Source organism: Lynx rufus, unplaced genomic scaffold, assembly GCF_022079265.1.
Source record: "Lynx rufus isolate CCGP_SWC_20201006 ecotype Redwood Valley unplaced genomic scaffold, mLynRuf1.p SCAF_5, whole genome shotgun sequence".
In the NCBI taxonomy this organism is placed as follows: Eukaryota; Metazoa; Chordata; class Mammalia; order Carnivora; family Felidae; genus Lynx; species Lynx rufus.
Genome location: NW_025814867.1, coordinates 116,532,210 through 116,556,823, shown reverse-complemented (window position 1 = coordinate 116,556,823; position 24,614 = coordinate 116,532,210). Strand labels below are relative to the sequence as shown.

Sequence of the window (24,614 nt, the reverse complement as noted above, 5' to 3'; positions counted from 1 at the left end):
TAATTCAATGACCCATTCCCAGTGTTTTTGCTTTCTTCCCTTGTTCATCTCAAAATTGGTAAACCAAGAAGAAATGCATTCACCATGGGACTTAATATATTTCCACTGAATTAGAAGCTGAGACTGTTATGTAGCCATTTCAAGTTCCTTATTCCTGTTGAAAAAAAAAAATTAAGAAGATTGTGCTGGTATGACAATAATCAAGGCAAAAGAGTGATGTTGCCACATATAAATCAAGGCTAGAAGGAGTGCTGCTCCCTCAAGATGACTATTATGCACAATAGAAATTGTCAAAGAGATGGATACAACCGACCACAGCTAGAACAAGGCTCAGATTCTTCCTGAATAAGGGTGTGGTTCATCTCAGAGAGCAGACAAAAAAATCAAACATAAGAGAACTACCTGAAAGCAAGAGACAAGTCGAATTGGGTAGTGAAGGAGGAGGTCGTAAATACCAGGTCCAGCTCAAAAGAAAGAAAGACAGTTCACCCTAAAGTCAGTACTTGTATTCCCTCGCTGTCTTTTGATTATTATTGTTATATTATTATTGTTGTTGTTATTATTATTATAGTATTGGTACACTACAATGTATCATTTTATCCATAAGGCATAGCACATTGCCATGAGAGGAGGCAGGCACATCACTCAATGATCTCCTAAACTAGGAAATGGTAGCCTTGAGCCTTCCTCTTTGGATGTGGTGACTGGAATCTTCTAAGAAGCAGGTCCTTTCTGCTGTACCTTAGTTATTTGCATTATATGAAAAATATCTGCATTATACTTGGAATATTTCCAAATGGCGTTTATGGAAAGAAGGGCATACGTGAATGTTGTACAACCAATTAGAATGTGTAGACTTCTCTTGTTTCTGCTTCCTTTGCAGGACGCATCCCTTCGCTGGAGCTGTCGGGGCACTTCACCTGATTCTAGTGACCTGTCAGTCACAGGACTCTCCAAAACGATCAAGCTCTCTCTCCTAGGAATTTTGATCATGAGCGGGGACACCCAGGACTAGAAGGCAGTTAGAACCCAGTCATCTGATGGCAGCTCCTAACAGTGAGTGCATGAGTTCCCACTGTATAGATCACAGAAATGCCCAAGTTCCTGGCTTCTGTAGGTCGAGTTATTCACCATGCCATTCAGTAGTCTTCTAATAAATTCACTCAGCTTGCTCTTCCTTCCTTTCTTTCTTCCTTTCTTTCTCTTTCTTTCATTCCTTTTTTGTTCTTTCATTCTTTCTCTTTCATTTTTTCTTTCTTTCTTTCTTTCTTTCTTTCTTTCTTTCTTTCTTTCTTTCTGCATTAGTTAGCAAGAGTTCATTACTGTTGCTTGTACCTAAAGAATATGGATATCTGTGTTATCAAGCTTCTCATTTTTTTCTCATATGTCGAAAATTTATTTATTTATTTATTTAAAAAAATTTTTTTTAATGTTTATTTATTTTTGAGACAGAGAGAGACAGAGCATGAACGGGGGAGGGGCAGAGAGAGAGGGAGACACAGAATCGGAAGCAGGCTCCAGACTCTGAGCCATCAGCCCAGAGCCCGACGCTGAAGAGGATATTGAACGTGGTGGACAGAAAAGGTCTATTATGAAGCAGTACTTATGTAACCTAGCATAGAATTGATGACAAGAGAATGTGGCAAAGGGTATTGTGGTTGTTGTAGCAGAAATTGTCTCTAACTCATCCCAACCTTAAAAAAGTTTCTCCACCAGTGCAACATTTTGAACTCTGAAATAAAGGGAATATAAGAGAATACAGGTAAACAGTGAATGGAATAGTTAGGGAGAGAAGAGAGTGAAAAGGAGAAGAAAAATATGAGTCAGTAATGTTAAGAGTACACTCACTATATCCACCTACAAGAGGAACTCTGGATAGGGCCAAACTAGTCAGAGAAGATCTCTTTTCTCCTATTTCTCTTCACCACAATTCTTAGTGGCAAATGATGAAATATGTAGACAGTATATATTTTAAATCTGTCTCTCCTTTTCTGTCTCTCTTTCTCATATTTATTCTAAATATAAGAGATATTAAAAATCTTTTGTATATACAAATGTCTGCAAATTCAGTTAATATCTCTGACCAATTCTTGTTAAAAGGAAGATGTTGAACTGGACAATTTCTAACAACTCTCAAAACTAAAACCGTGATTTGTAAACCTTTTTCTTGAAATAGCAACTATATCTCTATGGACTAACCAATGAATTATAAATCAAATATTTAGAGTTCTAATTCTATCTCAAATTTAAAATCTTAGGGAGTAAAAACATTCCAGCTGTATCTTGGTTTCCTCATCAGTTAACCAGAGATGATTTTTAATCCAATGAAACTACTCATATTTATTAAAAATAAAGGCAATATAGGGCCAACTATTCTTTATGTGATGTATTCGTACAATTAATTTCTCTATTCTATCAGGGTTTGTATATAACAAGTGCATCTCTTCATATGTATGGTTTGATTACCTGTGTGTAATACATACAGACATTCACATCATTTTTAACTCTGTCTAGATTCAATGAAAATGTAACAATATCTACAGAAAGAAAGGGTTTGTGATGACAAGGAGTGAATGTTGGAAGATAGTTTTGCCTCTTTCTGGTTACCAGGCAAATATTTGATTGTTCTAATGAACATATAAATCATAAATTCATACATGTGGTCTACATATAGGCTTAATGACAGTGGTTTGAATAGAAATGCTGCTATTGTAGCTCTTTAATATAAAATCAACAGATGATATTTTAACCTGCAAACTAGAATTTTAAAATACCTCATTCATCCTGATCAGTAACTGATATAACTAGTGGAATGTTAGTAAATTCCTGCTGAATTCTCCTAAAATTACCACCTTTGAAAAGTTTCCACAGGAGCTTGAAGCAGCCTAAACGTTTTTGCAATTCAAAGTTTATCTCTCCCATGCCATTTCCTGAGAATAAAATGTAGCACAAGTAAGCATTTTTAATCAGGGAGCATGCTTAAACTTTAGAAAACAAATTAACAGGCAATCAAAATGTACTAAATGCCTCAATATTCCTTATACACTTTACAGAGAAAACTCAATATCCTGCCTTGAATCCACCCGTGGGAACATAAAGAACTGGAAATACAAAAATAAAGCACAAAGAATTCATGCCATGACCTCAGATCAGTGACAGTGTCAAAAATAGTACAAAATGATCCGAGAAACACAACATTTAACAGTCCTTTTGATTTCAAGGTTAGAAAATGACATCTGCCTACTGCCATGCAAACCAGCAGTGATCCTAAAACAATTGTTTTGTCAATGTTGAGATAAGCAAACCAAGCTCAAAGTCCAGAAATTGCAAAAGGGAGGTAAATTGCAACAAGGGGTGCTGCCTGGGGACAGCCACTTGTACAACGGGTATAAAATATAGTAGGTTGCCCTTTCCCCCCTATTGTTATACTGGAAGGTGCTCATCCCTGTCTTCTGACTGGGAACTTCAGCTGTTGAGGGCCAGTGGGTAGGTGTTGTAATTCCTTCACTGATATTTAGTGTCACCCGGGTTCTTGAATCTGTCCTGTAGGCAGCGCTTGACTCCCAGAGCAGGGCAATATCGCCCCTGCCCCACCATTACACTGCCCGCTAGATCCCCGGCTGCCTCCATCAGCCCGGAGATTGTCGGGACTTACTGGAAACTTTCTAGCAGGCTGCAGCCCCAGACGAGAAAATCCTATCGACAGGGCTCCCGGTTCAGAGGGCGCTGCTGGGGAGAGAAGACAGGACGCTATTGCTTACTCACAGTTTGCCTCGGAGACGGGGAGCACTAGCACGAGGCACGCCAGCAGCGCCCCACAGCGCCCACCCAGGACCCTCATCGCGGAGCGGGCGGAGGCGCGGGCGGGGACCCGGACCGTGGCGCGGCGCGGCGGGGACCTGCGAGCCGGGGCGCCGCTCTCCGAGGACTGCGGCGCGGCGGCGCCTGCGAGCGAGCGCTCCGGTGGAACAGCGGGAGCCGGGGGCGGGGGCCCGCCCGCTCCCAGCCCCCAGCCCGAGAGGGGAAGTGATAACGAGGACTTTTCCAGGAAGCTTTTCGACGCTGGGGGGCAGGGCTCCGGGAGAGTGTTGGAGGCCTAGTAAACACGGTGGAGACACCTTCCTCGCCCGCTCCCGAGCTCCTGCGTTTCGTTCCCAGTCTCCGCAATGTGAACTTGCCCGAGAAGGGAATTTAAACGCAGTGGAAACCTCTAGCGAGCTAGGGTGAGAGGCTCAGGGGCCGGGGAACATTGAGGACTCAGAGGACAGGGTATCCGAGCTAAGATGGAAAAATCATGCCGAGACACTCTGATGTTGGGGATGAAGACATTCGTCAAGCCTACAAGCGAGTAACTCCAGGAAGGCGACAGAGAAGAGAGAGAATGGAAAAAAATGGGATAGTTTTGATCATCTACATTTTTATTTTGTTTTTGCATTTATGGTGTAAAAAAAAAAAAACTATAGCAAAATATGTTTTGAGAAGGAAATGAGAAATATATCAATTCCATCACCTTCAGACAGCTCGTTTTGTTTTTTTGCAATATAACCCCAACTTTTTGTGCTTAGACATACACATTTGAAATGTTATGTAATGTTTAAGGGGGCATCTGGAGCTAAAACGCCTGATTCAAATCTCGATACTTCTATCACTAGTTCTGTAACTTAAAGCAAATTGCTTAACCTCTATAAGCCCCAGTTGCATCATCTGTAAAAGGGGATAATAATGGGTTTTCATAATGTTAATGTAAGGATATTTTAAAGTGTATTTATTTATTTATTTTGAGAGAGAGAGAGGGAGCGCAAGCGCCAAGAGTGGCCGAGGAGAGAGGGAGAGAGGGAGAATCCCAAGTAGGCTCCTCACCACCAGCGCTGAGCCCCACGCCCCATCCTGGGCTCCCCACTCCTGGGCTCCAACCCACCCTGAAATCAAGATTTGGACCCTCAAGCAACTCAGCCAACCAGGCACCCCTGAAATCACTATCATGAGATACTGTACTCCCATATTCATTACAGCATTTCTCAGAATAGCCAGGATTTGGAAACCACAACCTAAGTTTAATCAATGGATGAATGGATAAAGAAAACATATGATATAGAGATAGAGATAGATAGATAATAGATATCTCACATTTATACATGGCTTTTGGGAAATTATGCTAAGTGAAATAAGCCAGACAGAGAAAGACAACTACTGTACTGAATCACTTATATGTAGAATCTTTAAAAAAAAAAATTAAAAAAGAGAAAATTCATAGAAATAAAGGAGCTGAGGAGTAAGGAAACGGAGGAACACTGATAAAGGGTATATAAACTTTCAGTTTTAAGATGAATATGTTCTGAGAATTCAATGTGCAACATGGTGACTATAGTTAATTATACTATATTATATACTGAAATTTGCTATGAGAGTAGTTCTTAAATGTGTTCTCAAAAAAAAAAAGGTTAACAATGTAAGGTGATGGATGTGTTAACTGTAGGAATCATTTTACCATGTATACATATATTAAATCATCGTATTATACACTTCAAATATGTTACAATTTTGTCAATTATCCCTCAATAAAGCTGGAAAAAGAAATCAAGTAACATTTAGGCTGCTAAATAATCTCTGGGAGAAGAAATAAGAGTCTTAGTTAGAATCATGACAGAGAGATGGTTTTCATTATTAAGAATACACTAGAGTACCCAAAGATGAAATAGTCATGAAAATACAGTGGCTTAAGGTAAGTGATTAAGTGTTTACTTCTTGCTTATGGAAAGTTCACTGCAGGACTTTCTAGACAGACATCTTCCATGTGTTGGCTCAGCATTCCACGCTGTTTGGGTTTCATAATACTTCAAAGTTAACAACATAGTCTTCCACAATTACCATTTCGCTCACATTTCACTGGACAAAGCAAGTTGCATGATTTCTAAAGGGTAGGAATAACTATTGTATATGCTTGTAAAAGGAAAAGGAAAAGAAAACTGGAAATAGTATGCAGTGCGTATGTCTACTAAACCACTTACGGTATTGAAAAATGAGTACTCAATTTAGTTGACTAACTGACCATCTATATGTGACACCAGAAATATTTGGTAATGTATCATTCTCAGGGAAGACAAGAAGTAGAGCTGAGGTTGAGTATATTTGGGGGGGGGGGGAGGGGAAGAGTGTTGAGTACAGTTCCAGAAATGCTGAAGAAACACCTGCATGGTAAGTCCCTTCAGGTACAGAAGTAAGTAATTGGATTCTTCAAGAGAACATGTTTTTCTTTATTTTTTATTTGTTTACTGAGAGAGAGAAGGAGAGAGAGAGAGAAAGAGAGAGAGGGAAGGAACAGGGGAGGGGCAGAGAGAGAGAATCCCAAGCAGGCTTCTCACTGTCAGCATAGAGCCGGATGTGGGGCTAGATCTCAGGAACCGTGAGATCATGACCTAAGCTGAGATCAAGAGTTGGACACTTAACCGACTAAGCTACCCAGGCACCCTTAAGAGAACATGTTTTTGAAAAGGAAAGTAGAAGGGGACGCCTGGGTGGCTCAGTTGGTTGAGCGTCAGACTTCGGCTCAGGTCATGATCTCACAGTCAGTGAGTTCAAGTCCTGCATCAGGCTCTGTGCTGACAGCTCAGAGCCTGGAGCCTGCTTCAGATTCTGTGTCTCCCTCTCTCTGCTCCTCCCCCACTCACTCTCTGTCTCTCTCTGTCTCTCAAAGATAAATAAATGTTAAAAAATTAAAAAAGGAAAAAAGGAAAGTAGAAGGATAAGGTCAGATCCTGGAGAATACATATTGGAAGCTGAAGGAAGAGTGACCAGTGAGATCAGAAGAGAACCAGAATAGTATGTAATTGTGAAAAGCCAAAGGAGGAAAGAGTTTTAAAAGAGTTAACTGTATTAAATGTATTAAGTAATAAAAAAGAAAATGAGAACTGACTTGGTAATTAGGAAGATAGAGGTTACATTTAAAAATGTGTTTTGCATAGTTTGATGAAGGAGAAGCCCAATCACAGTACATTGATAAAAAGAGGGAACAGAAAAAAAAAATAGTGCTTTAGGCTTTTAGTGGTAAACTACCAGTTTAAAAAGTTAGGCTGTGAAAGTAGAGTCATCAGAAGAGAACTAACCTGGCTCATAGCTAAGGGGAAATTGTGGCTCTTTCCTGCCCTGCCTTCTTACCCCTTCTCCACCTGGAAATTATAGCCAAAGGTCTAGGAAAATAACATGGGGAGGGATGTATTTCACATGTTGGATCAAGAATAAATAATCAGGGGCACCTGGGTGGCTCAGTTGGTTAAGCGTTGGACTTTGGCTCAGGTCATGATCTCACAGCTCGTGAGTTTGAGCCCCATGTCAGGCTCTGTGCTGACAGCTCAGAGCCTGGAGCCTGCTTTGGATTCTGTCTCCCCCACCCCTGCCCCTCCCTCACTCATGCTCTGTCTCTCACTGTGTTTCAAAAGTAATAAACGAAATGTTAAAAAAATAAATAATCAAAGGAACAGGATTTCAGAAAAGTTGAGAAGTGATGTTTGTCAAAGTTGCAGGAAAGTGGTTAACCTTGGACAAGATAAGGTAGATACCTTCAGATATTAGAAAATGAGAAGAAACAGATAACAGTGAGAAAAGAAAATTCATGAAAGTATAATCTAACTTTCCCATTAGCACTGTAGAATAGAAGTATTATTGTTTCTGGATAGGACAGTCCAGGCAGAGGAAGCATCTGGCATGAAGGGCAGGTTCACTTAGGAAAACCAGGAGAGGTCATGTAGCCTGCAGTGACTGGAAACAAAACTGAAGTTATCAAGTTAGGACAATAAAAATACTAAACAAGGTCCTACCAATTGGGAGAAAGAGGTGGGAGGTCATGTGCCATAAATGTTTATTAGGCAAGCAACACCAACTTCAAAATCTGCTGTTATTTGTTAGAAACTGCACTTAAGCTTTATTTCTCTCATTTCATCATCTTAGCATCCCCACAGTGTAGGTATTTTCATTGACATTTGGCAGATGGGGTGCTTGGGTTCAGAGATAGCAAGCTGTAAGAGATGTATATGAGTTTGAATTAGGGTTACATGAATGAGTGAAGAACAGAGAACAATTTTAAAGCTAAATCTATTGTAGTCCCAAACCGTTATTTTTCCCCTGGATATGCTGGACATTACAGGGCCCTCTCTCCTCTTACCAAGATTTGAAAAAAATCATTTAAGTAGAAACGGAATAGACACACAGGTTCCTACAGACCATGCATGCATTTTTTTCCCTACAGGAATGTACTTGTCATTTCTTTTTCAATTTTTTAAACGTTTATTTATTTTTGAGACAGAGAGAGACAGAGCATGAACGGGGGAGGGTCAGAGAGAGAGGGAGACACAGAATCTGAAACAGGCTCCAGGCTCTGAGCTGTCAGCACAGAGCCCGACAGGGGGCTCGGACTCACGATCCGCGAGATCGTGACATGAGCCGAAGTTGGACGCTTAACCGACTGAGCCACCCAGGCGCCCCTTGTCATTTCTTTTTCAAAACAGTATGAAAACAAATGCAGACATTACATATCTTTGTAAATAAAATAAGACATAGTACAAAAACAGCATATCATCATCTCCATCGTGCAGAAACCAAAGAGCTAGCAACCGAATACTTTCTAAAAATCCTAGGAAGTATATTGAAATGTTAACATTGGTTATCTTTGGGTGGTGAATGTGAGATCTTGTTTTCTGATCTTATGTTTTTTTCAGTGTTTTTCACATTTCCTACAATGAACATACTATTTCTTTTGAAATCATAACCCCCCACAATATCATTTTACATTTTCTGTAACAAACAGCAATAAACATTATAGAGATTAAAACGTCACTGTCATCTGAATTATTGGATAGTTAGCAAATGAGTTTTCCCCTCGTCCTTAACTTATAATAACTGTCGCAGGGCATTGTTTCTGCAGTTGTGCAGTCTACCGGAGTCCCAAAGGATCCCAGTCCTGCTTGACAAAACAAAACAAAACAAAACAAAACACGCACAAGACCTAAGTAAGCTCTCTGGATCTCAGTTGGGGTTAGAGACACACGAGGAACAACACCCTCGGCTGGCAACACATTTTGTGTGGGTATACAGAGAGGACTTGCCCAAGATCTGTCGGGGATTTTTCAACTCATCTGTGGACGCTCCGGTTGCCTAGTTACGAGCGCCACCTCCCCGCCCCCCGCCGTCCCGGGGGAAGGGGAGCCCGACCCTTCAGCCACTCAGCGGCCCGCACCACGGGCCGACGAATGCTGATTGGAGGAGCGAAAGGCGGTGCTTGGGGAAGGCCTTCCGCGCCTGGGAGAAACGTCAGCGCGTCGACGCGGGGTTTTCACTGGCGGGGCTCAGCTAACACTACTCGGGTCTGGGTGTCTGCGCCTTTGGCCGAGCTGTGCCTGGGCGAGGAGGCCGTTGTTCGCTCGCCGGCCGGCGCGGTTACCGGGACTTGGCGCTGGGACTGACCACCTCGACCCCACTCCAGACTTCTCCGCCTCCGAGGTGCCTCGGAACGGCTGCGGCCGCCGGGACTCGGCCCGGGGCAACTAGGGGCCCTTCCTCGCTCGGGGCTCGGATGGGAGGCGTTGGGAGGAGCGGCCTGGGATGTTCAGTCTGATGGCCAATTGCTGCAGCTGGTTCAAGCGGTGGCGGGAGCCCGTCAGGTAAGCTGCACCCGGCTGGCCGGTGCCGTCCTAGGGGATTTGGACAGTTGCCCCCTGAGGGGCCTGTTGGGGCGCCACCTTTCCTCCGGGAAGAGTCGCTTCCAGGCCGCGGGGGATGGTTTTGCTCCCAGTTTGAATCGTCTCCGAGGGAGAGAGCAGGAGGTAGCTTTTTTGCCTAGTTACATTTCAGATTCCTCAGAATGCGTACTCTTATTATTTAAACGGGTTCGAATTTCTTAAGAAGTTGTGTCTTTTGCGTATGGAGTTGGAAACTACCCGTTGTGTGTTTTTCCTGACTTTTGTAATGGGATTTTTTTTTTTTTCAAACAGAGAAGCATGGGATACAGTTTTTATAATATCCACACATTATTTTCCAACACACACACACACACACACACACTCACTGTTTTAAGGACTTAGGTTTGAAATCTGGCTCCACTGCTTAATAATTACATGAGTTAACCACTTTGGCCCCTCCTTTGTCATCGATTAAATGGGGGTGATAATCTCTGTGCCTTAAGAGTGTTGTATTAAGTGAGAATAGCTGATGGAAAGTGTCTTCCTAACAGTAGTGTAGCTTCAATTTACATGTAACATCTAGTTAAGCCTTTAGTTGAAAAAGTCCACTTCTTAACCTTTCATTTTGGAATGCTAGATGTATTCATATTTAGCACCTGCTACTTGATATTCATTCATTTGTTGAGAAAATACCATGTGCCAGGTACCGTGCTAGGAAAGAGTCCGTGAAAATGACACTTTTTTAGGCTTACCCTATAAAGAAACCTTAAATTTGTTACTCCTTATAAATAATGTTGACTTTGGAATTAAACCAAGAGTAAATTATAACAAAGTTTTGATTTTCTTGTGATTTCCCATTTCCTAGTGAGCTTCAGTTATTCAGCATTTTGTCAGAGATCACAGAGAAGACTTTTGGGATACAAGAATAAACCTAAACTTTTACCCCAAAATTTTTTGTTAAATTTTATTGTCAAAAATACAAAGTCTCTCTTTTGTCTTCATAGCATTGATCTGTTTTCTTTAGTGTGCCAAACATGCGCAAGCCTCTCTTACTTAAAAAAAACAACGCAAACCAAATGTTTCCTATTGCTGCTGTAACAAATTACTATTAACTTAGTGACTTAAAACACAAATTTATTATCCTGCATTTCTGAGGTCAGAAGTCTAAAATGGGTCAGCAGGGTTGCATGCCTTCTGGAGGCTCTATGAGAGGATCTGTTTTTCTTTGCCTTTTCCAGAGGGGTGGGAAGCGGGGTGGGGGGGGGTTGGGAAGAGGTTGCCTGCTGTCCTTGGTTTGTGGCCCCCTTCCTCCATCTTCAAAGCCAATTGCATAACATCTCTTTTGTCTGATCTTTTACCAGGACATTTAAGAGTCCCTTTTATAAGGACTCTTGTATTGAATTGGGCCATCCCAAAATAAGCTTCCATAAGAGATCCTTCACTTAATTGTGTCTGCAAAATCGGTTTGCCATGTAGGGTAACATATTCACAGGTTCCAGCGATTAGGATGTGGACGTTGTGGGGAAGCCATTATTCTGTGCCCACCATGATAAACAACCCTCTGTCCCTGCAGCTATGATTGCTTTTTCCCTTCACTCCAGATGGAAGAGTTGGCTATGGATTCCTGTCTCTGACACTTTAACTCCTTTCCTCTCATGCATTCCTTAACTTCCTACATTAGGAGACTTCTGCCCAGAAGTTGTTCCTGCTACACCAGATGCTGCCTGGTTATTAAATCCAATGGATTCTTTTCAATCTCTTGGCATCATTTGACACGTAAGACCATTCTCTTCTTGAAATTCTCTGATTTTATTTTTTCTGAATTAAAAAAATTTTACCTTTCTATCTGTTGTCTTTTCTGTCTCTTTTTGGCATTTAGCCTTTCTTCATCTCACTCTCAAGTCTTCCCCAGGATTCTGTGTTCAACTCTCTCTTTTTTTCCGTATATTCTCCTTTCCTGGGCAATTTCACCACACAGAGACTTCAGCGGCTACTTAAACATTGACCTCAAGTTCATATTTCCAGCAAAGACTCCTCTACTGCTTGAAGACTTACTTATCCTGTTCCACAAGAATCCTCAATCCCTACCCAAATCTAGCCAGGAGTGATTCTAGATACCTCTTTGTGCTTTGTTCTCTCAAATCATCAAGTCCTTTGGTTTCTACCTGTTTAATACCACTTATATGTCTTACACTCTTTTAGCCTTTCCATACCCACTGCTCTGTTTTAGCTAAACTTTCCATTATTTCTCCCCCAGATGTCTTTGACAGTCTTTCCACTGTTCCCTTCTGATTGATTCTCTACACTGTTGCCAGTGGTCTTTTTCCTTTTTCCTCCTGTTGTGTCAGTTTTGGGGTACTTAAGTTCTCTAGCCCTCCATACCTCACCAAATGCCCTTCTTTTTTTTGGCTGTTCCTAATCATTCCTCACTTGTCAGTTGGGCAATTCTTTCAGGAAACTGTCTTTGCATTCCAGCTAGATTCTTTACCCTTTCATTGTGTTTGCTTTGCACCTTGTATTTGTCTCTACTTATCCATGTTTTGTAATGAAATGTTTATTCAGCTCTTCTCACTGGTCCTCTAGGATGGCTTGATGGCATGGATGGCTAAGCAAAAAAGTGGCAGATATTAGTTACCCTCAATCTCATACCCAAAGATTCCCATTTTGGTGTAGAATCTCTTACATATCTGTAAAGTTTCTTTTTATTGAAGTGTAATTGACATACAATATCTTATTAGCTTTAGGTGTATATCATAGTTACTCAATATTTTTATACAGTATCAAATGATCCCCATGATAAGTGTAATTATGATTTGACATTATACAAAGTTATTATAGTATTATTGACTGTATTCCTGATGCTGTATATAACATCCCCATGAATTATTTATTTTATAACTGGAAGTTTGTATCTCTTAATCCCCTTCACCTATTTCACCTGCACACCATCTCTCCCCACTCTGGTAACCAAGTTTGTTTCTTGTCTCTGTCTCTGTTTTGTTTGTGTGTTTATTTGTTTTTTAGACTCCACATATAAATGAAATATATGATATTTGTCTTTGTCTGATTTGTTTCACCTAGCGTGATACCCTCTAGGTCCATCCTTGTTGTAAATGACAGTATTTCATTCTTTTTCTTGACCAAGTAACATTCCGTTGCATATCTATATAGTTCCTCTTCTAAATCTGTCCATCAATGGACACTTGGGTTGGTTACGTATCTTGTGTATTGTAAATAATGCTGCAGTGAACATAGGGGTGCATATATCTCTTCAAATTGGTAGTTTTGTTTTTTTGGATAGATACCCAGAAGTGGAATTGCTGGATCATATGGTAGTTCTATTTTTAATTTTTTGAGGAGCTTCCGTACTATATGTTTTCCATAATGGGTGTGGTTGCACCAATTTACATTTCCACTAATAGTGTATGAGATTTCCCTTTTCACCACATCTCCACCAACACTTGTTATTTTTCGTCTTTTTGATAATAGCCAGTCTGACCAGTATGAGGTAATATCTTATTATAATTTTGATTTACATTTCCCTCATGATTAGTGATGTTAAGCATCACTATGTGCCTGTTGTCTGTCTGTAGTTGTCTTTGGAAAGATATTTGTTCATGTCCTCTGCCTGTTTTTTAATCAGGTTGCTTTTTTTTTTTTTCTTTTTTTGAGTTGTGTCTGTATATTCTCCTAAGTTTTATACATTTGGATATTAATCCTTTATTGGATGTATGATTTGCAAATATATTCTCTCATTCTTTGCCTTTTTGTTTTGTTGATAGTTTCCATATGTGTGAATTTTTAAACAATAGATAATACAGTTGCTGTTTCACAGCTTTTTATTTATTTTTGCTCTAATCATAATTAACATCTTTTTGCAACATTACACGTTTCTCATCTTTTTAAGCAGAATAGTGTGTTCTATACATTCACCAAAGAATGTTTAATCATTCCTGTTATTAGATATTTAGGATATTTAAAATATTTCACTATTGTGAGCAGTGCTTGGGTGGGCATCCTTATATAAATATTTTTAGAAATGGAATTCGAGATCAATTCCCTCGGACTTTTGTATTTCTTGTTTTGGGAATTTCCCAACGATTTCCTTCTCTATTTTTCTATCAAGGCAAGTGCATTTTCTTACTGAATTTTCTAAAAGAGATTTTAAATGTATATAGTAGTAACCATTTCTCTGTAGTATATATTGCAGATATATTTTTTTGATTTGTTATATTTGCAAATTTTTGGTGGCATTTGAAGCATAACCATTAAAAACTTTTTTTTTATTGGGCGCCTGGGTGGCTCAGTCGGTTAAGCGTCCGACTTCAGCTCAGGTCATGATCTCACAGTTTGTGAGTTCAAGCCCTGCATCGTTCGGATTCTGTGTCTCCCCCTCTCTCTGCCCCTTCCCTGCTCATGCTCTGTGTCTCTCAATAATAAATAAGTGTTAAAAAAATTTTTAAAATTTTTATTTAAATACACCACTCTTTCAATGTAATAATTATATTCCATTATATGTATCCAAGATTATATTCACCTACACCTTTTTTCTAATATGTTCATATTTTAATTTTTAACATTTAAAACTCTACTGAAATTTATTTTGTGTATAGGGAACAGGCTTCATCCTGGACACAGACCCCCAAGCCATGGTGGTCAGTATATTCTGGACCTTGTAAACAGGTCCTTACCCTTACATATTATCATTTACATATTTTGAATGCCTATTATTTATACCAAGTAGCATCTTGGTATTAGTGCATTAGTGCATATAAAATATGATAGAGGGGCGCCTGGGTGGCGCAGTCGGTTAAGCGTCCGACTTCAGCCAGGTCACGATCTCGCGGTCCGGGAGTTCGAGCCCCGTGTCAGGCTCTGGGCTGATGGCTCAGAGCCTGGAGCCTGCTTCCGGTTCTGTGTCTCCCTCTCTCTCTGCCCCTCCCCCGTTCATGCTCTGTCTCTCTCTGTCCCAAAAATAAATAAACGTTGAAAAAAAAAAAATTAAAAAAAAAAAAAATATGATAGAATATGCAAGAATTGAAAGACGATTTCCAAGATTTTTAGCAAGAATAGAAAGCAGGATTTTGGAAGCGGTATAATTTTGCCTGGATCTTGAAGAAATTTGTGCTTCCCAAGCTTCCCATGGGCATGAATTCAGAAGTGACTCACCTAACAGAAGCAGAAAATTAATATCAATTTAAATGAAAAAAATTTGGCAACAAGAGTTATATAATATTATAATTAAAAAATAGGTAGGGGCACCTGGATGGCTCATTCAATTGAACATCTGGCTCTTGTTTTCAGCTCAGGTCAGGATCTTCCCGTTTGTGGGATTGAGCCCTGCGACACAGGCTCTGTGCTGACAGCATAGAGCCTGCTTGGGATTCTCTATGCTACTCCCCCTGCCCCTCCCCGCTCCTCTGCCTGGCCTCTGCCCCTACTCCCCCTGCATGTGCACATGTGCACGCCCTCTCAAAATAAATAAACATTAAAAAATAAATTAAAAGTATTTTTACTATTAATGTAAACAAAAAGAAAAATATACTAGGTACTCATGTGCTTATCACCCAGACTTTACAAGTATTAACTTTTGGTTAGCACATTTCTGCTTTTTTTTCTAAAGAAAAATAGATAACAAATCTTTGAAGCTCCCTACATCCTATTAATGTCCTACCAATCCATCCCCAGAGGTAACCACTAGCTAGAATTAGTTTCTTGTCTGCCTGTGTTTTTTGTTGTTACAATTCAGCCTATCTAAGCTTTACCGCAAATTTATTAGTAAATTGTTATTCATTTGGCCCAGTCTAAAGGAAGAGACTCAGATGTTACAGTAAGCACTGCAGATTAATGCTTTCTGTACATCACTGTGGTGTTTGGTAAGGCGTACATAGCCATGTTTTTTGGTTTAAATAAATATAACTATAAATCCTAGGCCATTTATAGAAATTGCTGAGTTTTTAATTTGTTAATTAAGCTGTACATACAGATTAGCAAGGATTATCTGATGTGCTGTACACAGAACTGGAATGTTTCACATTTCTTTTTAAACCCCTACGGCTTCTTGTTTATCCTCAGTACGAAGTTTAGAATTTTAGGATAAAAAGGACTTAGGGACATTCGTATTCTACCTCTTTATATTTTAGGAATGAATAAATTGACACTAAGAATTTGACTTAAGATTTCAGAGTTAGCATATGATCTCAAGTTTGGTCCTCTTGCTATTTATTAATGCTCCATAAATTTAGGTAGTGATTTTGATGTAACATTATCCTGAACTCCACAGTTTGAATTAAAATGTCAGCAAATAATGCACTTGTACAATAAAATCACGCCATAATTTTTTTTTGGTAAATATTTTTTATTGTATCAATTTTTTTTTGTGGTAGGTTTTTTTCTTTCTCTTGTACATTTATCATAAAATAATGTTCCCACGTGTCGTCTTCTACATGTGTCTACATTACTTTTTAACTTTGGAACTTGCTTTATGTGGTTCCAAATATTTTCAGTAATATCAATTTGATGTGTCAGTTTTTCTTAGTGTTTTAGTGAAATATTTTATTTTAACTTGCAAAATATTTTTGAAGTTAGAAATAGTTTCTATGTAATTATCTCATTTGAGGTATTGTCTCCTTAGTTGATAGATCAGGAAGTTTAGAATTGTAGATGTTCAAGTGATCGCAATAAAATCACTCAGAGAAGATTAATAATTCAAATATTTTCTGAATCTGAGTTCAAAAGCCCAGTATTATGTTGCTTATATTTCTGACATATCAAATTATTTATCTGTTACATACAAAGAGACTCTGAGAGGGGCGCCTGGGTGGCGCAGTCGGTTAAGCGTCCGACTTCAGCCAGGTCACGATCTCGCGGTCCGTGAGTTCGAGCCCCGCGTCAGGCTCTGGGCTGATGGCTCGGAGCCTGGAGCCTGTTTCCGATTCTGTGTCTCCCTCTCTCTCTGCCCCTCCCCCGTTCATGCTCTGTCTCTCTCTGTCCCAAAAATAAAAAAAAAAAAAAAACAAACAAAGAGACTCTGAGATTAAATATATAAAACAAGCTTTTGACTCTTAATCCCTACTTTTTTTTTTTTTTACTCAGAATTTACTTCAGTTTTAAAAATCTTTCTCACCATTAATTATTTCCTTGAAAACTTGGGCATGTAAACTTCTTTAGAAAACTTCGGTCAGTTTGGTGTAAGAAGATAAATAATTGTGATTACGTTCTCTAAGATTGAACGGTTACTTTTATGTGAAGATTAATATCAATTAAATCCATTGTAATACTTTATCAACTGAAAATTATATATTTTCATTTTACATAATGTTTACTCAGGCAAATGGGGGAGTCAGAAAATATATTATGCTGTGTCATTCCGTAAAGATGCTTAATGTGTGCCCAGCACGTTTGATCCTGGGGCTCCCGAGCTGATTGACAAGTTCCAGTAGAGGACACTATGTGAGAAGTTGCATGAGAAAGTTAAGGTCTGTTTGCTGTGGTAGCATGGACGGTCAGGAAGGACAGAAAGGACTAGGGGAATAGCAGGACTTAGGCCTACTGGAGGAGAGTGTCAGAAGAGGAGTCTGCAGAGTTGGGACTTGAGTCTGTTTAAGGATTTTAAGCAGAAAAATGCTATAGTTAGATTCCATCGACATCATGATTAGGTTTTATTAGCCGCATGCAATTCATGACCTTAGTATCCCTGTTACTAGGTAATCTACCTTCTGTTAGGTCCATAAACTAGGTTATGATTGTGACAGACCTAAGTCTGAGGTGATACTTGCAAGGTTCCTTGATGAAAACGAGTCACATGTTTATCTCTGTGCATGTATATAAATATTTTCTAAAATATTTTTTGAGAAAGAGAGAGACAGAGTGCAAGCCAGGGAGGGACAGAGAGCTAGGGAGAAGCAGGCTCCAGACTCTGAGCTGTTAGCACAGAGACTGACATGGGGCTCGAACCCAGGAACCGTGAGATCATGACCCAAGCTGGAGTTGGATGCTTAACCGACTGAGCCACCCAGGCGCCCCTGTGTGCATATATATGATGTGAATAAATTACAGGCTAAACAAATGGTTCAAGTTTCCTTTAAAATAATTATTACTATTTTTACAAACCATTGTATTTAAACTTCCCATGGAAACTTCTGTTGACTAACTTCTTATTAGCGCTATAGCCTTGAGTAACTTGTACCTGCTCTGCTTGCAGGGACGGTATGATGTAAATGATAGGATAAAACAGCTTTGAACTGTTGAGACATACTGTGTAAATTCAAAGCTTTGGTTATTGCAGGATTTGGGAAAAGATGAGAGCATTTTCTTCTGAGTTACTTAATTTGGGGCAATTATATAAAAGATACTTCTATTTTACAAAACTTTGCAGTATTTAATATTGATTGTCTCTTCACCCCTCTGGAAACTATTCCCGGTGCAGCCATTTCTTTGGTCTCATTTCTTTCTGACTGCAGTTTTAAGAGTTTTTTCAAAGGTTCTTGGGGTGCCATGTTCCCCTGGCTCTTCTCCATCCTGCGCTCTCCCTGGGATCTTTCATCTCTTCTCATAGTTTTAATTACCAGGTATGTCTCATAAACCCAAGACAGATCTTTCTACAGCTTCAGACTTCAGTGTGAGATGAGCGAGCACTGCTGTCGATGTGTGTAAAACTGAAACCTGTTCATTCTCTTCTGTAATCTGGTTCCTGCCTGTTTTTGTGGTCTCATCTCATGGACTCCCTAGCTTAAATTTTGTGGTATAGTAAGAATAGCTATTGATTGAGCACTTATTTTGTGCCACAGACATTGAGCACTTCACTTGCATTGTCATATTTCATTTTACCACATCCCTATGGGATAGTTGTTATAATCTCATTTTACTGATAAAATTCTAAGAAGTTAAATAACATGGCCCAGGTCATGTAGCTTGGAAGTGGCAAATCTGGGACTTGAATACAGGTCTCTCTAATACCAACTGTGTGCAAATATATCAGATTGCACATAATCCCTGTTATTTGTTCCTGGTAAAAACATAGTCCTTCCCATCCCAGCCTTTCTAGTTTGATATATAATTAAAGACTCAGGGATAAACTGCAATAAGAATGAAGTGATAACTTCTGGGAAGGTCACATTGTTAACTATTTGTTGATAATAGTTCCTAAAGCAGAAGTATATCAGGTTTCCTTTACACTCAATGTGTAGTTGTAGTGAGTCGTGATTATGTATGATGAGCCTCTAGCAAGCATGGTCTCCTTTTGTTTAATACGGCTCTACTGAGGTGTGCTCTTAACCCCTGGGTTTAGCAACTCGACATCCTGCCAGTTCTCCCCTCCTTGGTATGGTATCTTCCCAGGCAGTGTTCTCAGTCTGGAATCTCTTCATTCTCCCTCCTTCTGTTTGCACCTTTCCCTTGCTTGGCAAACTTCTCCACTTTAACAATTTAGCTGAGATATTGCCTTGTGTAAAAAGCTTCCCTGATCTTCTGTATCTGTATCTCTAGGCTAAAATCATCTTGCCCTGTATTACTTAAACATCTTGCATATATAGATGTGCATATTCAACTGTCATAGTGTCACAATGTGCTAATATTTGTTTATGTTTTAGTCACTCTCATTAGAAGATGAGGACACTGAGATAGAAAACCATGTCTCAGGCATTTTTGTGTCTGTAATGCCTAATGCCTAATGTACTTGTATTGAATTACTGTCTGATCAAATGACTAAATGATTGTTTTTTTGCTAGTGTCAACTTTTCCAGATGCTATGACCCTAAGAACACTGTATACTGTTTTTTTTTCAATTGAAGGATTAATGTACTTGATCAGTAATCATAAGATTAAAAGACATAGAATGTCTTCCATTTTTGTACCACAGCCAACTGTTCCCAGTAATAATTTACCACACTTTAAGCAGGTGTAATGACATGTACATTTTAACATGTGTTAGATTGTACATCTTCATGTTTTAAAACGTTGCATAGGATTTTGAGTGTTAGGTGAATGTTAACCTTTTAAATCCATTCTATTCTGAAAGTATAAATTCAATGTTTTGTTATCAGAGATTGGAGTAATTCATGCTGATTTTTATTTGTACTGCTAATGTTATGTTTATTCATTAAGACTTTAATGACCTCAAGTATTTAATTAAAGTCATGTTTTCAAGTATATAGCATAATGATCTAAAAAATTAACTACTTTCAACAGTAGTCAAAGTAAAAAAGAAATCTAGAGAGGCTTATTTTGTGCCAGTCTCAGCATAATTATAATTTTCCAAAGTGATTTGTATGTTTGAAGGACTTTTTTTGTTTGAACCTAATATTTTAGTAAGAAAGGAAAGCATTTTTTTAAGTTTACTTATTTATTTATTTATTTAGAGAGCACAAGCAGGAAGGGGGAGAGAGAGAGAGAGAGAGAGAGAGAGAGAGAGAGAGAGAGAATGAGAATCCCAAGCAGGCCCCACACTCTTAGCACGGATCCCAGTGTAGGGCTTGAACTCACCAGCGGTGAGATCACGACCTGAGCTGAAACCAAGAGTCAGACACTTAACTGACTGAGCCACCCAGGTGCCCCTAGAAAGGAAAGCTTTTAAAGTAAAAAGCAAATATCTTTGGTAGCTAGCTTTAAGAGCAGTGTTTCAAAATGTGTAATAGCAATTACTTGGAAGGTTTTTTTAGGCTGACAGACAAGAATGGAGAGAAAACGTTAAGATGCAACCTGTGTAATACAGAAGGAAGGACAGCAACCTGTTTCTTGTTGTAAGGTATAGGAGGGCTAGGGATTGTGGATGTTTGTGTGCTGCTCTGTACAGGTGTATAATTAATATTTATAGAATAAATGATGCACATAAGCATAATGTGGGCATTTGTTCCCTCATGGTAATTGTTTTGGTTTATGGTCAGGTTTGAAGCATGGGGGATCTTGAAATGCATCATACATTTTTCAGAGGACAATTGAATTTAATATCATTTTAATCTAATTCATTGTATATCTAGTAACTTGAGTTACCTAAAATATTATATAAATGTGACATTATCCATCCATCTCTTTTGGATAATCATTTATTGTATTTTGTTTAGGGAATTATTTTGTGTTTAAATCTTATTTGATATTTAGTAGTTATGAATTCTTCAAACAAAATAATAAATTTATATTCTTAAAAATCACACACAGCTTCCTTAAGAAGTAAATTCATATTTTTCGAAGTTGATAATGCAGGCAAAATTTCTGTATGCACAGAGATATCTGGACCTCACATACAACGTCAGCTCCTTAAATTCGTGCCAGTACCATACTATCTTGATGATTACAGCTTTGTAATACATCTTGAAGTCTGGACAGCTCCTTAAATTCGTAATCTGTCATGGTTCTCTTTGACATTCCCATTGACCCCACCACTGGCTGACAAGGTTGGGGTAAGGGGATGCTGCTAATTGTGGCTTACTTTATTCTTGCACTTACTCAAGCTTAGATATACTTCCATTCATTTCCCATGGTGGGTAGAGATGGTTGAAACATTTAGAAGACTAAGGCTCTTGGATAACAAAGGAAATTAATATGGAGAGTAAATTAACTTCATTCACAAAAACCAAAGCCCTCAACTACAAGGCCCCACATGATCTGGCCTCTGGTGTCCTTCCCTGCTCCCTGTCCTTCCCTGCTCCATTCTCACTGGGTTTTACCACATTGACTTGCATGCTGATGCTAGAACATTCCTGCATACCCCCATGTTAATGCCTTTGCCCTGGGTGTTCTTTCTTGCCCTAGATATTTGCATGACTAACTCCCTCCTTCAAGGCCTTGCTTGGATTTTACCTTCTCAAGAAGGTCTGCCCTGATCACCCTAATGTAAAACTGCACCTGGCTCCCATCTCCATTCCTGCCTCCCTTTAGCCTGCTTTACTCTATATTCTTCTTTTTATAGTAACTAATCACCTTCTAACATACTACATAGCTTATAATGTACTTATTTCTTACATTTATTATTATTGTTTCTTTTCACTAACGTGTAAATTTAGTAAGGGAAGAGTTTTTGTGTCTGTTTTTGTTTGCTTTTTTTTGTTGTAGTCATTTGAATAAAAAGGTATATCTCAAGTACCTAGAACACTGGTGTCTAGCGTCCAGAGGGTGGTCAGTAACTATTTAATTGGTTTAATAAGCGACCAGTTTGGTTTTTGCAAGACCGAGTGTGTTCTTCCTCAGTGTGCAACCCCTAACTTGTCTGCCTCACACCTCAACTCTGTCCTTTCTTTTTGTTATATGAATCCTTTGAAGACATCTGGAATTAAAAACAAACAAACAAACAAACAAAAAAACTCAACACAACATATCCAAGAGAGTGAGGGCTAGTGGGATGAAAGAACACCCCTTCTAACATCTAAGCTCTGTTTTTTGTTTTTTTTTTTAATTTTTTTTAACGTTTTATTTATTTTTGAGACAGAGAGAGAGAGAGTGTGAACAGGGGAGGGTCAGAGAAAGAGGGAGACACAGAATCCGAAACAGGCTCCAGGCTCTGAGCTGTCAGCACAGAGCCCGACGCGGGGCTCGAACCCACGGACCACGAGATCATGACCTGAGCCGAAGTCGGACGCTCAACCGACTGAGCTACCCAGATGCCCCCTAAGCTCTGTTTTTTTAAACTCTTCTTGAGATGATCCTCAGTGAAGATGAGTTGGCAGAAACCCTGACTGTATCGCATAGGAGTGTGGCCCTGTGGTTTTAACACAACAGCTGTGTTATGCTGCGACTTTCTCTCTATATTCCCAAATCCATGGTGTTAATGAATGGTCTTCCCACTTGTATTGTGCAGTGGTTCAGCCTGAAACAGAAATGAGCTTTAGTGGTAGACTGAATTGCCAAGGTAATAGGACCATTATAATAGGTTTGTTCCTTTATACCTATGCCAGGTTTAAGAAGTCTCTAGGAATTAAGTGACTTAGGTTCTGGTTTTGACTCTAAGCAACTTGTCGTCTTACAAGTCTGGGTTTATGTTTCTTCGATTGTAAATTGAACTAGACTTTTTTTTTTTTTTCTGATTCTCTGAAGTTTAGCTATGTCATCAAAAGTATTTTAAGCTTTATAATTTTAGGAACACTCTTCCAAAATATGTTAGCACTTAAGTTAATAATCATGTTATTATACTGTATTTAAGATTTATACTTGGAAAGGTGCTGCATATCTAAAAACAGAGCTGAACACACCGTTGGTGTGTGTGAATCTTTAGCCATGATAAGTAGCTCATGTGTTAGAATCCTTTTCCTTCTTTCTCTTATTTCTTCTCTACCTTTTGTACTCTCTCTTGTACAACTTTCTTTTATTTTTTTCCTTTTTTGCTTATAGAACAAAAGGATGACACTTCAAGGATATTTCTCAAGAATTTTGTTTTTTGAATCTGTTTCATTCATTACTGAACTGCCTGGGGTCCAGCAGATTGTCCTATACGTAGTAGATGTTCCTTATATGTTGCTTGAGTGAATGAATTTGCTTTTATTTTCCCCTGATATTGGATTAACTCAAAAGTGATTTTTAAATTTTTATTATTTTAAGAAAGGTGACTCTTGTGATGGTGGGACTTGATAATGCTGGTAAAACGGCAACGGCAAAGGGAATCCAAGGAGGTAAGTTGAAAATGTTTCTTATTAAATTACTCCGAATTATTTATTTATGTAAATTGTTTTGTTACATAATCATTTGGTACAGATAGTATACACTCCATCTCTTTATATTCTTAGTAGACTTGTGGCTAATATGGGGAATAGATTCTAGCTTACTAGTACCAGCCTATTAACATGTTTCAGATGTGAATAAATGCAGAGGTGCAGAGGATCCTTGAGGTCTTTGATCAGATAAAAGACATTACATCTGTCTTCTCAGCACAGGAGGGAAAAAGTAAAAAAGGACATGCCCATCTTTAAGGATACCTATCTTCCACTTGCATTCTCTTGGCCAGAATTTAGTCCCAAGGCTGCACCTAAATCAAACGGAGGTAGAAATACAGTTAGCCAGCATGTCTTTCCTTGCGCGTCTTGATTGTTTTTCAGTATGATATGTAATTTTTATAGTTATGTTAAAAGTAGGGCCTCTTTTTTACTGAAGAGTTTTATGTCACTTATATTACATCTCATTGGATGTATTTACTTAGTCTTAATTTAATGCTGTTTACTACAACATAGAAGCAACTGTGCTAGTGAGTTTGTTGTGTACCCAGAAGATGTAGCATCAGCCAAGCATGAGTATGAATTGAGAAGAAACTTAACATATATTTTTTGCTGAAAAAGAATGTTGCAACAAGATACGCATACCAAATAGTCAGGGGCTTTTATTTATGGAAGTTTATGAAAGAAAATTAACACCTTGCAAAACTTGCTTTTGAAGGAAAATGTTTTGCCACCCCATATTCTACCATGTAATATTAGATATAAATTGTGTATTATTATCTGTGGATTCTTATGGTACCCCTCGTGCTATCTCCTAGCTTATATCCTCGCAGAGCACTGACTGTCATCATCTTAACCAGGGGCTGGCAAACTTCTTCTGTTAAAGAGCCAGATAGTAAATATTTGAGACTGAGGATCACGCAGTCTCTTTCCCAACTATACAACCCTGACATAATAATGCAAAAGCAACCATAGGCAATATGTAAACAAATGAGCATGGCCACCTTCCAATGCAACTTTGTTTATGGACACTGAAATCTGATGTGTTATGAAATACTATCCTTTTGGGTTTTTTTGCAGTTATTTTAAAATGTGAAACACATTCTTAGCTTGAGGGCCATATAAAAATAGTGAGCCAGATTTGGCCTGCAGGCCATGACTGCCCATCTAAACATCTTCACTTCTTCCATTTCTTCAAAGCCTTACATTCAAGGGAGTAGAATCTAAGAATCAGACTATCTAATTTGTTGTGTGTACTTAGAACATCCTCTTTCCATTAGGATCTTTCTCTTCTGATTTTCACCTC

At 39.0% G+C, this 24,614-nt stretch overlaps 2 protein-coding genes across 4 annotated transcripts in view; one reads left to right on the top strand and one right to left on the bottom strand.

The window, feature by feature from the left end:
• The window catches only part of PROS1 (protein S), a 70,047-nt gene extending 66,057 nt beyond the window's left edge, over window positions 1-3,990 (bottom strand). The window contains exon 1 of the mRNA XM_047099241.1: window positions 3,766-3,990. Coding sequence (XP_046955197.1) covers window positions 3,766-3,841 — 76 coding nt within the window. The 5' untranslated portion in view covers window positions 3,842-3,990. The remainder of the gene's footprint in view (window positions 1-3,765) is intronic.
• Window positions 3,991-9,370: 5,380 nt separating this feature from the next.
• ARL13B (ADP ribosylation factor like GTPase 13B) overlaps window positions 9,371-24,614 on the top strand; it is a 68,792-nt gene continuing 53,548 nt past the window's right edge. For all 3 annotated transcript variants that reach the window (XM_047100102.1, XM_047100100.1, XM_047100101.1), the window contains exons 1-2: window positions 9,371-9,653; window positions 23,199-23,269. In XM_047100102.1, coding sequence (XP_046956058.1) covers window positions 9,595-9,653; window positions 23,199-23,269 — 130 coding nt within the window. In that variant the 5' untranslated portion in view covers window positions 9,371-9,594. The remainder of the gene's footprint in view (window positions 9,654-23,198; window positions 23,270-24,614) is intronic.